This window comes from Biomphalaria glabrata, chromosome 1, assembly GCF_947242115.1.
Source record: "Biomphalaria glabrata chromosome 1, xgBioGlab47.1, whole genome shotgun sequence".
NCBI lineage: Eukaryota > Metazoa > Mollusca > Gastropoda > Planorbidae > Biomphalaria > Biomphalaria glabrata.
This window is the reverse complement of record NC_074711.1, coordinates 55007551-55024361: the sequence shown is the minus strand read 5'-3', so window position 1 is coordinate 55024361 and position 16811 is coordinate 55007551. Positions and strand designations below refer to the sequence as shown.

The 16811-nt window shown below is 31.8% G+C and overlaps 1 protein-coding gene across 7 annotated transcripts in view; it reads left to right on the top strand.

The window, feature by feature from the left end:
* Nucleotides 1-16811, top strand: part of LOC106079408 (cilia- and flagella-associated protein 46-like) — a 65246-nt gene that overhangs the window by 719 nt on the left and 47716 nt on the right. For 4 of the 7 annotated variants that reach the window (XM_056044498.1, XM_056044516.1, XM_056044487.1 and 1 more), the window contains exons 2-14: nucleotides 1124-1282; nucleotides 5504-5634; nucleotides 6172-6303; nucleotides 6989-7053; nucleotides 7183-7347; nucleotides 8679-8802; nucleotides 10177-10271; nucleotides 11672-11773; nucleotides 12591-12749; nucleotides 13908-13976; nucleotides 15305-15325; nucleotides 15998-16097; nucleotides 16409-16507. In XM_056044498.1, the coding sequence (XP_055900473.1) occupies nucleotides 1234-1282; nucleotides 5504-5634; nucleotides 6172-6303; nucleotides 6989-7053; nucleotides 7183-7347; nucleotides 8679-8802; nucleotides 10177-10271; nucleotides 11672-11773; nucleotides 12591-12749; nucleotides 13908-13976; nucleotides 15305-15325; nucleotides 15998-16097; nucleotides 16409-16507 (1311 nt within the window). In that variant the 5' untranslated portion in view covers nucleotides 1124-1233. Of the gene's footprint in view, nucleotides 1-9; nucleotides 81-1123; nucleotides 1283-5503; nucleotides 5635-6171; nucleotides 6304-6988; nucleotides 7054-7182; nucleotides 7348-8678; nucleotides 8803-10176; nucleotides 10272-11671; nucleotides 11774-12590; nucleotides 12750-13907; nucleotides 13977-15304; nucleotides 15326-15997; nucleotides 16098-16408; nucleotides 16508-16811 lie in introns of all 7 variants that reach the window. The other 3 variants (XM_056044494.1, XM_056044508.1, XM_056044531.1) reach the window with 3 other exon arrangements.

The window sequence follows — 16811 nt, the reverse complement described above, 5'->3', positions numbered from 1 at the left end:
TATATATAGATTCTAGTGATCTGCTGGCGAATATGATAATCAATATCATGTGATGATAATATTCATGATTGATTGACATGGTATGACTAGATCTATATGTACTTATACCTTTTTTACTTTTTTTTATAACTAAAACTTAAGACTTAAACTATACTAGAAATAGAAAGTAAAAGCAGGTTAAGGTTAGCCTGTTATTGTTAGTGTTGCTAGATTCAAATATTTATCTATCTATATTTTTTGTAAAATTAGAATTAGATCTAAGATATAAGAATATTAGGCCTATAATTGTCTATTCATTAGGTCTATATTATATAATTATATAGAGTTAGATCAAGACCTACTTTATGTTAATGTTAGCATTGTGGATTCAAAAAATTTCCAAACAAATAATTAGTCTGTACATTGTGATTTAATCACTGTTACAAACAGTTGAAAGTTGAATTATTTAATGAATGTTTTCGATCTGGACCATAGACCTTATTCTCTCAGATCTATATTATATATATTATACTGAATAATCAGTAGTTAATAATATTAATATGTATAATATTTGTTATAATATAGTCTCATCTCTCTCTCTCTCTCTCTGTAAATATACATACAGTGTAGTGCTTTTTTTTTACGGTAAGCACAGGTACGGCACATCAGCACCTTTTTGAATGTGGGGACAAAATTATTACTTTTCTTGTATTTTAACGTTTATTATTAATTTATTTGTAGTTAAAAGTTAAGCAATTCATAGGCAACTATTTTCTTACAAAAAAAGCACTGTATATATATATATATATATATATATATATATATATATATATATATATATATATATATATATATATATATATATATATATATATATATATATATATATATAGTTAAATGCTTGGCTAGATATTCATTACCATCGCCTATTCCTTAATCTGTTGAACCATTGGGGCACCACACATGATTTGCCAACCATCTTCCTCCATTCTTTCTGTCTTTTGCCTTAAGTAAAATCTCTTCCAGTGATAGGCCTACCCACTCTTTGATGTCTTCCTCTGCTTTCTTTGTCTGCCTCTTATTCTTTTGTCTACTTATGTTCCCTGAAGGTAGATCTACATAGTGTAAATATTTTTTTTATTAGAACCAACAATACAAAAAAGTGTCAAGACAGTCAAGTGTAATATAGACCTGTAGTTTTACAGATATCACACAATGACCTTTGCATCAACAAAGCAGATCTAAATAATTAATATGGATGCAAATATAAGACGATTAATTGTTAAAGCTCAAAGCAGTGAAGGTATGTTTTATTACATAGTTTAGACTCTAGCTATAGATCCTACTATTCCAAGATGAAAAGTAATCATTTTTGTTACTAGTCACCCTAGCTAAGTAGACATTATATGAAATTTTCAGATAAAGCAGTCATCTTCACAATGTAATATATAGTTTTTTATCTAGACAGACCCGTTGCAAGAAATATTTGGGCCTTAGACAACTGGGTACTTGTGGATCCCTCTGCCTCTCCCCCCCCCCCCCATGCCAAAAACCTTTACATACGTTTACAAGATGATTAAAAAAAATTGTGGAGGGAGGGAGGGATAAACAGTAAAAGGGTCCTTCATGCTTTTGAAGTTTTGATCATATCATGAACTAAATCAACGTCAAGGGATTTTAGAATCTTTTCAACAGCTAAGATCAGATTCCATCCATCCCAGTGGCGCTACAGCCCATGGAGGGCTCTGGCCTGCTTTAACACATCCTTCCATTCAGATCTCTCCTGGGCCTTTCGTCTCCACGCCCTAACCCCAAGCTGCTTCAGATCTGCTTCCATGTCATCTATCCATCACATTCGGGGTCTGCCTTTGGGTCGCCTGCCTTTTGGTTTTTGCCTGTATACGATTTTCGCCCCTCTGTTGTCTGACATTCTTTCAAGGTGACCTGCCCAATGTAGTCTGTTCTTTTTTATTTCGTTCACTATTGGTGGGTCTTCATATAATTGATATAACTCATGGTTAGTGCGTGTCCTCCACCCTGTTTCATCCTGTATGGCACCATAGATTTTCCTAAGAATTTTTCTTTCCCAAGTGTTAAGTAAATTTTCAGATGTCTTTGTTAGTGTCCAGGTCTCACTTCCATACATTGCTGCTAATCTTATTATGGTTTTGTATATTATTTTCTTGGTTTTCCTTGAAATCGTTTTGCTCTTAAGTAAATGGTGGGTGCTATAAAATGCCCTGTTTCCGGCTGCTATTCTTTCCTTTATTTCTGTTAGTAGGTCATTTTTGAAATTAATAGTACTTCCTAGATATTTGAAAGTTTGGACGTTTTCAAATTCATGGTCTTTGATTTTGATATTTTGTCCCTCTGTTTGATTGTCTCTTGTCATTGTGATGTACTTGGTTTTACTGTCATTGATCTCAAGTTCTGCTGGTCGAGATGCTTCTTCTAGTTGTATGAAGGCTCTAGCGATGTCAGAGGTTTCTTTACCCAATAAGGCAATGTCATCGGCATAAGCAAGGTATTGTAGAGGTTGGCTGTATATCGTCCCTGTTGGTTGTGGACCCATGTTTTCTCTCCTGAAGTAGTTAGTAATAGTTCCCCTTGTGTTTATGTGTATATTTCTTATAACTCTCTCCAGTGTTAAATTGAAAAGCATGCAGGAAAGTGCGTCTCCTTGTCTTAATCCTCGTTTAATCCTAAATTCCCGTGAGTGTTCTCCTTGTATTATGACTTTGCTTTTTGAGTTGTTTAATGTCATATGTATAAGTCATGTCAGCTTGTTGGGTATTCCAAAATCCTGTAGAGTGTCATATAGGTATTTCCTTCTGATACTGTCATAAGCCATTTTATAGTCTATAAAGAGTTGGTGGATTGGTATGTTGTATTCATGGCATTTTTCTAGTATACATCTTAGTGTGGAGATGTGGTCGGTTGTGGATTTGTTGGGTCTGAAACCACATTGGTAGTCACCTAAGATTTCTTCTGAATATTTTCCAAGTCTCTTAGTTATAAGCCTAGACAGTATCTTATAAGTCACATTTAGTAGAGAGATTCCTCTGTAATTACAGCACTTTAACTTGGATCCTTTTTTGTGTATTGGGGTTATAAGAGCCATTTCCCATTCTGTTGGTATTACTTCTTCTTCCCAAATTCTTGATATTAGTCTGTGTATTTGGGAATGTAAGTCTTTCCCTCCATATTTAATTAGTTCTGCTGTGATTTGGTCCTCTCCTGGTGCTTTGTGATTCTTCATGGTCCTAATTATTTCTGATGTTTCAATGAGTGTTGGAGGGTTCACTAAGGGATCTGGTCCCCCATGTGGCAGTTCATATTCTCCATTGTCTCCATCTTCAGTGGTATTTAGGATCTCCTCAAAGTATTCAGCCCATCTCTCAATGACCCTGCTGTTTTCTGTAATAAGCTGACCATCTTTGTTCTAACACATGTGTGATCTAGCTTGAAATCCGTTCTTTTCATCTTTAATTTTCATATACATTCCTCTCATGTCTCCCTCCTTTGCTAGTTCCTCAATTTGAGTAATCTTGGACTTTTCCCATTCCCGTTTTTTCTTTCTAACAACTTTTGTGGCCCTTCTTCTTGCTTCATTGTATTGCTGTCTAGTGTTCCTGGTTTCTCTCTGTAGCATTATCATTCGGGCATTGTTCTTCTCTTCTATAGTTTGTCTGCATTCATCATCATACCACCCTATTTCCTCGTTCTTTTGTTTAAATCCAACTACCTCTTCTGCTGTTCTTTTGATAGCATGCTTTATTATTTCCCAATGCTCATTTATGTTATTTTCGCAGTCCTTTTCTAATGTTGTCAGTTGCGTTTGGAGTGCCATTCTATAAGTTTCTGCAACAAGTGGATCCTTTGTGAGTTTTTGACTATCATATTGCTGTGCTCTCTTTCTTTGGCAATTGTGTATGGTACTTATTCTTTGTCTAAGTTTAGCTTTTACTAGTAGGTGGTCTGAGTCAGCATTAGCTCCTCTGAAACTTCTTACATCTAGTATGTCTGATCCATGTCTCTTATCTATGAGTATATGATCTATTTGATTCTGGGTGTTGCCATCAGGTGAGATCCAGGTTACCTTGTGAATATTCTTATGTTGGAATTTTGTGCTGCTGATGCAAAATCCACTAATCTTATGCCATTATTGTTGGTCTCTTCATGTAAGCTTTCTTTGCCAATTATTGGTCTGAATGCTGGTTTCTTTCCAATTTTTGCATTGAAATCTCCTAGGACTATTTTGATGTCATGATTTGGTGCTTCGCTTCATCATAAATTCTTTCCAGTCCATCATAGAAGGCTTCTTTTGTGTTATCATCTGCATCTTCAGTAGGGGCATGAACATTGATAAATGATATGTTGAAGAATTTTCCTTTCAAACATAGTGAGCAGAGTCTATCACTTACAGGTTTAAATCCAATGACATTACCTACCATTTCCTTTTTAACAGCAAAACCTGTACCTAAGTTGTTAGTGCTTCCACCACTATAAAATATAGTATACTCCTTGGTTCTGAGAATGTCCGAGTCTTTCCACCTGATTTCCTGTAGGGCTACAAGGGGTATCCTATATTTCTTTAACACTTCAGTAAGTTGGGCTAGCGCACCTGCTCTATAAAGGCTTATCACGTTCCATGTCGCAAAACAAAAATCATGTCCTTTTCCATTCCTAGGCCGTTTTCCATTGAGATCTGTCCGGGTTTTCTTGTGTGTATTAGCTTTCGTAACAGTATTTTTTATATGACAGAGTTGTTAGCCCTGTGCATAACCATCTGGGGGGCTGCCCTTTTCAGCTCTCTGGATAGCTGCCTTTATTTTCGGGTAAGGTGCCCTAGCCTTTGTGGATCCCTCCACTTCCTGCAAGGCAGCAGGTTTGATTTTGGTCCACCCCTGGTATTTTATTTCCCCGGTACCCACCCTATCTATCTGCCACCTGGGGAGGCGCTCGATGGGAGATCAAAAACTCCACACGAGCTAAGATCAGATTATGACCTGGAAAACTAATTCTAACACCATTGCCATAAGAAAACTACATATTAATTACTTCCATTATCAGTAAAAAATACCAAATTGTCAATCTTTATAATCTTATGAAAATTTTAAAAAGAATTTCAGTTGTTTTTGCTTTAATGGCTATGCCAGTTTTAGTTAGTCTCAGCAAACTCATATAATTCAATAAACTTGCTTACAAAGCAATAATTGTTGTTAATGTGGCATGAAATGTATTTTAGGGAAGTGCAAATGGCAAAATTTGCAATATTGCAAATCTTGATTCAGTTCAGTTATTGTAAAGACAGTTCAGTGGGCTCAGCTTGTACCTATCAGTTTTAAAGTTTGGGTTCGGTTTGGTCATGTGTAAATTGCAAAATTTGCAGTATTGCAATTCTTTATTCTGTTCATTTATTTAACAACAGTTCATTGGGTTCAGTTTGTACCTATCAGTTTTAAAGTTCGGGTTCAGTTTGGTCATAAGTGAGGTTTATACTAATTATTATTATGATTCAAAGGTGAGGAAAATCCTGCATTACTCCAGGCTCATACTCTTCTTCAAAATGTAGCAAGGTCTAGAGCATCTACAGACATACCTGAGTCTTTTGGACAAGACTTGTATGTTTTGTGTGCTGAAGTAGCATACCAGGTATGGTTAGCTTTTTTTTTTAGTTTACAAAAGAAATGTAACATATCTCTTGATATGTATAATGTATGTATAATACTTCTTAATCTAAAATGTATAAAAGGTCTAGTCCAATACTGGGTTAAAGCTGCATTTGGCAGCCAGCATTCTCAAAAGTTCTCTAAAGTCTTAGTAGCAACATATCATCCCAATAAACACAAATCTGTTTGCAATTTTCTCTTGCCTTCCTCATGGCTCCTGACTTCTTCAGCACAGTATTATGCATTAAAAAAAACTAAGTACTTTTGTTGTAAAACATAAAAAAAAAAAAAAATTGTTTAAATAAAAAAGTCTATTAACATTAATTTCTTTCTGCATATTAAATAAAAAATATTTTATGAATATTTTAATGTATCACAATTTTTATTTTATACTTAATTTAATATAAACCTAAAAAAAACAACAAATAACATTAAAAATATGCAAATAGGCTTAACACAATGATGGCCTGGTTATTGACTTAATGTCAATTCTTTCTTCCTTTTTTTTTTTTTTCTACAGCATGGTTTTAACAACATTGCAAAGGATTGCATACAGATGTTTTTTATGAAACAGCCAGCATCAAATCAATTTCTAGGTCGTGCATATCTCTGCCAGGCTCAGTTATTAGCTCCTAAAGATGCAACTGATAATGTGGGTTTCATTATTATAAAAATATATAATTTTGATTTACATGTCTTTTATTGGTTTCACATCTACCAACATTCTTAAAACATATAACATTGGATTTTAAAATGTTCTTTTATTTAGTAAAAAAAAAAAGGTTTTCATGTGTAAACATAAGGGGTTTGGTGGCTGAGTGTTAAAACATTTTGCTTCTGAACTGAGGGTTTTGGGCTCGAATCCTGGTGAAGACCTAGTATTTTGAATTTCTGGATTTTTAGGGTGCCCTGAGTCCACCCAACTCAATGGGTACCTGACATTAATTGTGGAAAAGTAAAGTCAGTTGGTTGTTGTGCTGGCTACATGACACCCTTGTTAATTGTGGGCCACAGAAACAGACGACCTGTATAGTTCACAAGGTCTGAAAAAGGTACTTTTTTTTTTTAAATAGAAGGCTAAGGTTGTAAGGGTAGGTGAAAGAGAGTCTTGCGTGGGCAACAGAATTCTCAACCACATTTGCTTCTCCTCTTATGTCAAATACCTTTTTTAAGTTAGGACAACACAAGATTTTAAGGCTAGGATCCTCAGTTTGGCAAATTATTAATCAAAGTTCTGTTTGTCTACCACATTCCTTAATCTTTAAAAACAAGAACATATATGTGAGGTATTCTTTTTCTGCTAAATATTAATGCTCAACTTTTAATCTTGATAACAGGAACAATTTGAAAAATCTGTAACATACATTCTGAAGACCATTTCTTTTGCCAAAGCTAATTCCAGGTATTTATTTTAATGTTTAATTTAAAGTGTATTACATCTTGTGTAGGGTATTTTTATAAATAGGCCTATACAGTCCTATACTTAAATTTTAAAAAACTTAATTATTGCTTTCAACATTTATTTTTTAAGGTACCACTTTCTTGTATACAATGCATCAGTAATCTACTGGCAGCTATGTAGACCGTTTCTGAAGTCAGGATGCCGGCAATACTTGGTTCAAAGCTTACAACAGATAGTCAAAGCACTTGATGAAATTGAAGATAAAGACTCGGAATGGCGTGCTCAGCTCATGATGTAAGTGTATCTTTTTGTTTATTTAAATACTCTAATTATATATATATATATATATATATAGTTCGTCCTTCGTGGTTCGATGATGACCACTTTGTCATCCAGGGGGCTGAGGGCTATGCACTGGGGTTTTATGCCTCCTCATGTGGCTGGTGAGACCTATGTGAGCCCTGAATGTTCGGCCGCACACTGAGCAGGTTATTCCAGCTGGAGCTAGTGTCGTGGCCCTTGCTTTTCTTTTCTGGCATTTTTCTTCTGCCAGCGTTGTTCTTTTTTTCTCAGCAACCTGTGCGCCAGTTTTCACAGCGTGACGCCATGATGCTCTGTCATGTGCCTCTGTCTCCCAGGTGCCTGGGTCTATGCTGAACGCCTTCAGAGAAGCTTTGAGGGTGTCCCTGAAGCGCTTTCTTTGACCACCTTGCGAGCGCTTTTCTTCACTTAGTTGGCCATACAAGAGTCGTTTAGGGATGCGGTGGTCTTCCATTCTGAGGACGTGACTAGCCCATCGCAGCTGGGACTGCATCAGGATTGTGTGGATGCTTTGCAGACATGCTCTCCAAAGGACTTCTGTATCTGGTATTTTGTCTTGCCATTTGACATTTAGTATTTTTATCAGACATGTCATGTGGAAGTGGTTTAGTTTCTTTGCATGTTTACTGTACACTGTCCATGTTTCTGAGGCATAGAGCAATGTAGGGAGGATGATGGCTCTATAGACCCCTAGCTTGGTGTTTGTGGTGATACCACGTCTGTTCCAGACATTTGTAGACAGTCTGCCGTAGGATGCACTGACCTTGGCGATACGCAGGTCGATTTAAGTACTCTAATTATACACTCAGGGAAATAACTGGAAAATGTTGATATTTTAATCACATTTTCATAACTGAACTTAACTGACTTCAAATTAACCTTTTTTTTTTTCAGCAAGAACGAAAAACAAACAAACAAACAAAAAACTATGAAAAAAAAAATCAAATTAAGATGAATTTTAACTTGTTTGCAAGTTTAAATCATCTTTTTAAACTCTACTTTTATTGCTTTATTTATTAATTTTACACTTTGCTTGTATGGATGCTGTAGTACAGTCATTGGTTATACATTTTTGTGTGTAATATTATCTCATATACAATATTTGTTACATCACAAAATTTAGTCATACATATTTATATGATATAATCTAGTTGCTATAATTTTACAAACAAAATGGACATTAAAACAAGTTATATCAAACCATTTTTTTTCTTGCATGAAAAAAAAAATCAGTCTAGATTTGTATTTAAAAGTTGAAAGTGGATTATGCTATTGATAAATACTCCCTTCCTCTTATTTCACAGAGCTTTGGTTGAATGTAACATTGATGCTCACAAACGCAGTGAAGCTTCACAGGTTGCTTCTACTGCTGCTGCATTTATTAAGACAAATGTTCCTTCTCTCTATAAAAAAATATTTGGTCTTATGGTAAGAACTGGAGATTAAATTTATTTTTAAGCAATTAGTGTGGAACATAGTCATGTATAACTTAAGTAGGCCTATCATGCTATGTAAAGAAAGGCCTCATTATCTCTAATCTTGGAAGATCAGTAATAGACCATGTTTTCTATTTGTTACCATCACTCACTCAAATTTCATTAGTTTGTTGAGCCCTAGTGCTCAAGCATTTTGCTGACTCCATCCTCCTTTAGAAGAAATTATGTCATCATTAGGTTGTTACCAAATAAGGTCTATCCACTTCTTTTTCTTGTCTTGACATCAGAAATTATGTCATCATTAGGTTATTACCAAATAAGGTCTATCCACTTCTTTTTCTTGTCTCGACATCAGAAATTATGTCATCATTAGGTTGTTACCAAATAAGGTCTATCCACTTCTTTTTCTTGTCTTGACATCAGAAATTATGTCATCATTAGGTTATTACCAAATAAGGTCTATCCACTTCTTGTTCTTGTCTCGACATCAGAAATTATGTCATCATTAGGTTATTACCAAATAAGGTCTATCCACTTCTTTTTCTTGTCTTGATATAATTTTTTAGCTTAACTTTTTTCCCACTATTATTGAACTACAAATGACTATCCTGAGAACTTTTCTAGTTGGCCATGTCATTTGTTTTACAATGTAGTTCATGAGGCCGTTTTGTCATTTCAACCATGTTATTTACATCCAAATTTGAAATGCAGCCATTATAGTTGATATCTGTTAGCTTCCTTAAACATACTATCTCTATGTCTTGGATCTTTCTTTTCATTTCTGTTTCTTCTGTTATAGTTTTGGGTTTACAGGCTTATAGAAATGTGACCATCACATAAGTTTGATTGTGCTATAAGGGCTATATTTTTTGTCACATCACATATTTATGTAGCTGAATGCCAATGTTACCTAGAATACTTTAGCAAGCAGCTGACACAGAAAGCTCTTGACATTTATTTGCTTCATGTTTTTTATTTGTTTTAAAATTTTCTCTCTCTATGTAATAATAAGACTTACTTATAAATAGAAAACTGAAAGCTGTTTTTTTCCCTTTTTTTTTTTTTGAACAATTAAAAAATAATTAAAACATTTTTGTTTAAATAAAAAGATATGGAGTCAAAATAGTTATATTTACATGTTTATCAACTTTAAAATGATAAGATTAAAAAAAAAACTTAACAGATGCAGTTCAAAAGAACATCATTTGACATTTTTTAAACTAGAGAAGAAAATTATTTCCTTTTTTTTTTTTTCATGCCTAAAGAATAAGGTAGAAGTAAGGACTGCTGTATATTTTGTATAATAATTTTTAAAATAATTTTGGAATATTAGTTTTGTAACTTATACATAATTCTTCTTTTAAAGACCAGATACCAACTTGGAGATGTTTCAAAAAATCAAAAAGAGCTTAAAAGTTCACCAGAGCTTGCTTTATTTCACAGAATCTGTAAATTAAAAAGGTATTTTTTTTTTGGTAGAAAAAGTCTTACGGTCACAGATGTTACAAATTATTTACTATGTTAAAAGAAAAATGTTTCAAATAGCTTTCTGTAATCCTTTAAAAATAAATACATTTGCATCATTTAAACAATAGTTGGAAAATATTAGCATCTGTCAAAAAGATATTTTGCATTAAAATTTTTTTACCATTTGAACCTGCTTCCTAAAGGAGTCTAGTTTTAATTCTTTGACTCTGGAATTATTTTCCACACTTTGCACTTTATGTTTTTACCCTTTTGGAGTGACTAAATTGCGTTCATTAAACTTTTATAACTATTTTTTTTTCAGAAAATGATATATTTAGTATAGGGTTAAAAACAAATGCATGCCCTTTTATTATAGCACAAAGAAATTTTTATAAAACAAAAAATTTTTTTTTTTTATTAATGTTTGAAATTTTAAAATAAAAACCCACTGACTGCGAAAAAACTCCAGGATTTAGATCTAGACCTGATCTTGGAAAATTTTATGATCCATATTGAAAATAAATATTTTTTTAATCATATTTATCCTTATTGTCACAAAACTTTGTAAGAGAAAACACATCTAAAACACATAAAATGGAGATTTTAAGCTAATTATCCATGTCACTACTGACCACCGTGGACAATTCAACAGCTCTGGGTCTATATTAGATATAGGAAATATAATGTGATCCAAAGTAGAAAAAATAATTATTTTTGATATTTATTCATATTTCTACATTACTTTATTTGAAAACCATTTAAAAACACATAAAATGAATGTTTTGAGCTCATTATACCCTATCACTATCATCCAGAACACAAAACTAAAGAAAATAGAGCATTTTTAAGACCCCAGTCTTTAAAAAAAATCTTTCACTGTAAAACACATTGAAAGAAGGAAATTATGGATGTTTAGCAAAGGAAGATAATGTTTTATTAAGCAATTAAAAACATATACAGGAGAAAAAAAAATATTTTAAAACACTGACGTTACCAGCCATGATCATCATCATCATTATCATCAAACTCCATTAGAGTGAGGGCTTGATTTGAGAGGCTCAAATCCTCTCTGGCAAAAGCCCTGGACAGAAACCCTGCTGTCTTGCGTAGTGCATGAATGTCGCCATACAGGTCGAGAATTTTGGGTTTCCCAGACCTGTCGAGACGGAGATCAGCAAGTCTGGGGCAGTCAAACAGAATATGAGGCACGGTTTCCTCTTCTTCCCCGCAGCGAGGGCACCGTGAATCGAAGCCATGATCAGAACTTTATAGTTGGGTAAAATCAATGATGGCAACGTCATTACAGAGTTGAAGAGTTAAAATATGGATAAAAATAAAATAAAAAACCTAGTAAAAGTGTGATGAACACATTTCCATATGTATGTTTTCTTTAGTTCTCTGAACTTAACAAGTGTGATTAATGAAGACCAACTGGTATCACAACCTAATTCTGTTATGATGTTTTTAGAGGAGTCTGAGAAAGATTTAAGCATTGTGTAAACTTTGTTCAATTTTTAAGTTGCAGACCATTCTGTTTCTTTCTTATTTTCTTATTTTTTTATTTATTTATTTATTTTTACTTTTTTACCTTAAGTATTTTTTTTTCATCATTTTTTTTGTCATTTTATTTATTATAAAAAAATTTGCTATTATTTTTATTTCATATAGATTCCTGGTATTAAAATTTTCTTTTAGTCTCCTCTCTTCCTTATGTCGCTTTAGATTATTTTGAGTAAACAAAAATAATATTATGTTCATGTATACTTCTATCTAGTTTTAGATAGTACCTTAAACAAACTTAGAATATGTATTCTTAATACCTTCAGTCTGTAGATCAGAATTTAACATCTTAGTAAACTTTATTAGAATAATAATCAAAAGATTTAAAAATATTTTATTTGGTTCATTTATTATATTTATAAAAAAATTTTTTTTTAAACTTCCAAAATACATTTTTATATCTATTAAATGCATTTTTTAAACAAATAGAATTAGATCTTTTAAACGTACAAAATAAATTGTGTATACTTCTAAAATGTATTTTTTAAACATTTATAATTGAATCTTTTTAAACATATAGAATTAAATCTTTTTAAACTTACAAAATGAAGTTTAATTTACACTTATAAAATAGATTTTATTCATATGACATTGTTGAAAATTCCTATTTATATCCATTTAATTTGGAGCTCAATTTTAATAAGAAGCTGTACTTTAAATTTATGTATAAATAAAAAAAAGGAATACAATTAATATATCTATAGCTTATATTATAAATAAAGCATTTTGTTTCATTTTACCCTCTTTATGAAGCAACTTGGAACAAGGAGATTCCACAATAAATTATGCTGCTGAGATAGAAAGTATTTTAAATCTACTGGGATCTTCTGACTCTGCACTACAGGTAGCAGCTATTGATGGAAAGACTTCAGCAGAAACTCTTAAAGAAGATGATGTTGAGAAGAAAGATCGGTAGAGTCTTTTTTATCTACTTGACATTTTCTTCATTATATTTACATTCCAAATTTTAGATCTAATTAGGTTCTATATATATGTGTACAAAGTTTTATAGTTTAAACTAATTTTAAGCCTTGAATTTTTTTATTACATTTATACACATAGGTAGCCTCTATGCCATTATTCTAGTATTAAAAGCTGAATTCTTTACATGCTATAAATTGAAATATTATTTTTAAAAATCTTAATTAGTAGAAATATAGAGTGTAATGAAAAATGAAAAAAAAAATTATTAATGAATATCATTGATATCCTCATCTTTAGAAAACTCTTGCTGACAGTCACTGACAATCATAAGTTCTTTACTAGCCAAAATTATACATTTAATCAAATAAAAAGAATCATATAAATGTATGTTTTTGGTAATTATGCCATTGCTTCACAAATTAGCAGGCCAATATAAAGAAAAAATAACACAAAATTTCCCATAGTACTTAATGGTATAATGGAGCATTATTCATTTATTTTCTTGCTAAACACGTTTCATTTGAGACAGACCTTCATCATTGAAAATAATTATTTGAGTCAGACCATCTTCATTGAAAATAATTATGAAATATTTTCTCCTATATATTTCTCTTTAACAATAACTCATCAGAATCAAACTATTCATGTGGAGAACAAAGGAGTTGTTGGTTTAAATTATTCACTGTGGAAGTGGGGATTACCACATACACATAATTACCATAAAATTATTAGCCTCACAGGACCTAAAAATTATTAACCTTGTATTCAGGCTAAAGCTGATCTCCATATTGCATATTTACTCTCTAACCTCTTGACCATTACTCATAGTACTTATTACTTATTAGTGACATAAAATAAAAGGACTTACTGCTGCAGAGGTGAAAAACTGTATAGAAAAACATAATAGACCTATTTATAGGAAATCCTGCTAGACCAAAGTGAAAATCCAGGATGTTTAACCAAGAAGCCTTCATTAGCTATAAACAAACAAACAAATAAAAACAAACAACACAAAATAAACTTTCTGCTAACTTATTTCTTTTCTTTTCCATAATGTTTACTGATATTGCCTATTTAACAGATTATGTTTTCTGATATAACATTGGCTTTCAAAAAAATTACAATATTTCTGTATTGTTTATCAAGCAAATTCCCAAAATCTGCAACCAAAGCTCCAGCTCTACCAAAGAAAGTGCCACAGACTCCTTCTGATAAGTAAGTTTGTTTTAAATTAATATTATCATTTCCTATAAAGAAAATTACACATAACGAACATATTCAGCCAAAAGTTATATATAATACTAGCTAATACTCACCATTCCATCCATCCATCCATCTCAGTGGTGCTACAGCCCACAGAGGCCTCTGGCCTGCTTCAACACATCCCTCCATTCAGATCTCTCCTGGGCCTTTAATCTCCACTCCAATACTCAATATTCACTGCATTGAAAAAAGTTCATAGAGTCAGTTCATTTCAATCTAATTAAAAATAAATTGTAAAGACATCTAAAATTGTGATAACAATGCTTTGCATCCTTCTTAGCTAATATTTAAATAAAGGATAAAATTCATTTTTTTTTTTAAATCTCCTCCTATGAATTAGTCTGAGAGGAAACTTGTTTCACAATTATAGTCCTTGCACACAAATTCATCAAATTCAAATTTCTTTGGTCCATCAGTTGTATGAAGGATTAAATGCCTCAGCTTCATCACCTCCTTAACACACATACATACACAAGGACTATTTTTTGGCTCCTGAATTTTAGAACTAGATCTACATTAAACACTTAGTGATACAGAGACCTCTTTAAAGTGTTGAATCAGTCAGTATGGGCTTTGGTGAGACAGAAATATGACTTACTTTACTAACAGTTATTCATAAGTGCCAAATTTTGTCAACATGGAAAACTCTTTTTTAGAATAGATTTATTCTGTAACCCACAAATTATTGTAAAAACTTTATTAATAATTAAAGATAACAAAAAAGATATACATTGTAATTATTAGTGTGTAAATCATATGATTTATTAGATAAGATAAAAAGATAACATGCTTTCAAAAATAAAAAAAATAATAATATAGACTCATTAGCTCAACATTCATTCTTATATCAAGAATGGGGATAAAAGCAGTTTACAATTTACATAGGAGAATGCATAGTTTTGAAAAGAAAGCTAGTTACTACTAACCCAGCATGTCATTGATATTTAAACTTTTAGCTGATCATCTCATTATCTGTGTCTGTTGAGAGATTGTACGCTGTACATATTATGATCACTTGCTAACCTGGCCTATTGGATCATCTTCACAATATGACAGTTTTTGGGTTAAATTCTGATCAGTGATTCCCTGCTGAACTGTAATTGTTTTATAAGGATTTAATATTCTTCTTCTGAAAACATATTTATTATTTATTATTATTAAAATATAAGACAAGTTTTTTTCTAGCAGTGTTGAATGTCTCCAATTCATTTCAAAGTGTGATGGTTTGAAGTAAGACCAGAGATTTAAAGATAAATGTTTTTTAATATCTTATATTTCAGACGGTTATCAAAGAGAGAAAGGTTTGTTTTCATTGGATCTTGCTAGACCTGATGGATATTTCTTTGCTGCTTTATTTATGATATGCAATCACATTCTTTAACCTGTGTGTTTGTGTGTGACCAAAACTGATACAAGTGTTATTGCAACATTTTTTTCCCCACAGATTTTGTGTAGACTAATAAATTTGAAAAAAATCCACTAATAACTTAAAATTGTCTAAGGACATTTTGAAAAATGTAAAAGTTTAAAAAATGGATTTTAGTTATATGGACTCTTTAGATAGGAATCACAATGCAATCTTGTTAAGTTCATAGACAATTATTAAATTTGTATGAATATTTTTTATTAGATTTTTAAAATCTTTGGCTCTACATTATTCAGTAAGAGATATCATAAAATTCATTTCCAGATTCTTAAGTTAAAGTGCACAAATAAAATGGCCACTAATTGGTCTCTTTCTTATGCATAAACTTTCCTGCCAGGAGCAAATCTATTTTTCTTTTGAAGCAACTTAATGTTACAGTTACATGTTTTTCCTGGTATACTTTTCTTTGCTTTGTGTGAATTGGTTAAAAATGTGTTTTTGAACTGAGTTCAATTAACAATATAAAAAATAAATAATTTAACAGCAAAATTATTCTTTAGTTTAAATGTAGCTATTGGTTTATAAAAAAACACTTACTACTTTCCAGATGCAATCTCTTGATAGAATTAGCAAGATTATGTCTTGAGCTGAACTTTCCTGATCATGCCAATGTTTGTGTGGAACAATTAAAAACTCTTTCACTTCAGGTAGGTTTATAATGAATAGAAAATAAAAGATCATTATAATTGTCAATATACTACTAATCTCAGAAGTTTCAATTTAGAATGGCAGTTGGTTAAAATTTCCATTAGAAAAGTAGCTTTTCATCTCATACGTTTTGTATTGTTTTCATATGTACAAGCCCAGCAACTCTGCAAATAAAATGTGTAAAAAACACTTCTGCGTTAAAGGCATGCCATATATAAGACAACAGCATTTTTCTTTTGAAACTTGTATAATTACAACTTATTGTTGTTTAATTGTTTTTCAAAATATTGTTCCTTATACTTAATAAAAGGATCCAAGTGTGTGCCTTGAACAAGAATTTATTGAATGTGAACTGATGGTCAAGATACTTGGAAAGAAGCAAGAAAGTTTTAAGAAATCAGTTATTGATGTATGTACAGAATATATCAAATAATGAAATGTTTCATTTATATTAAAACAGTCTTTATAACTATATAAATAAAAAAGTATGAACAGATATTTAAAAATGTAGTTAATAGACCTAAAAAAGTGTATTATCCTAAACTTGTTATCCCTAAAACTGTAGCTAAGTTTATCTCTTTGATATCTTTTCATATTATCACTCTGGTTTTTGTTTATGATAAGCTTATAACTCTACAGACAATTTTTTTAAAGCCTATATATCTATTGTAATTGGCTTGATAATCAGTTTGGAAACATAGCTCATTATACAA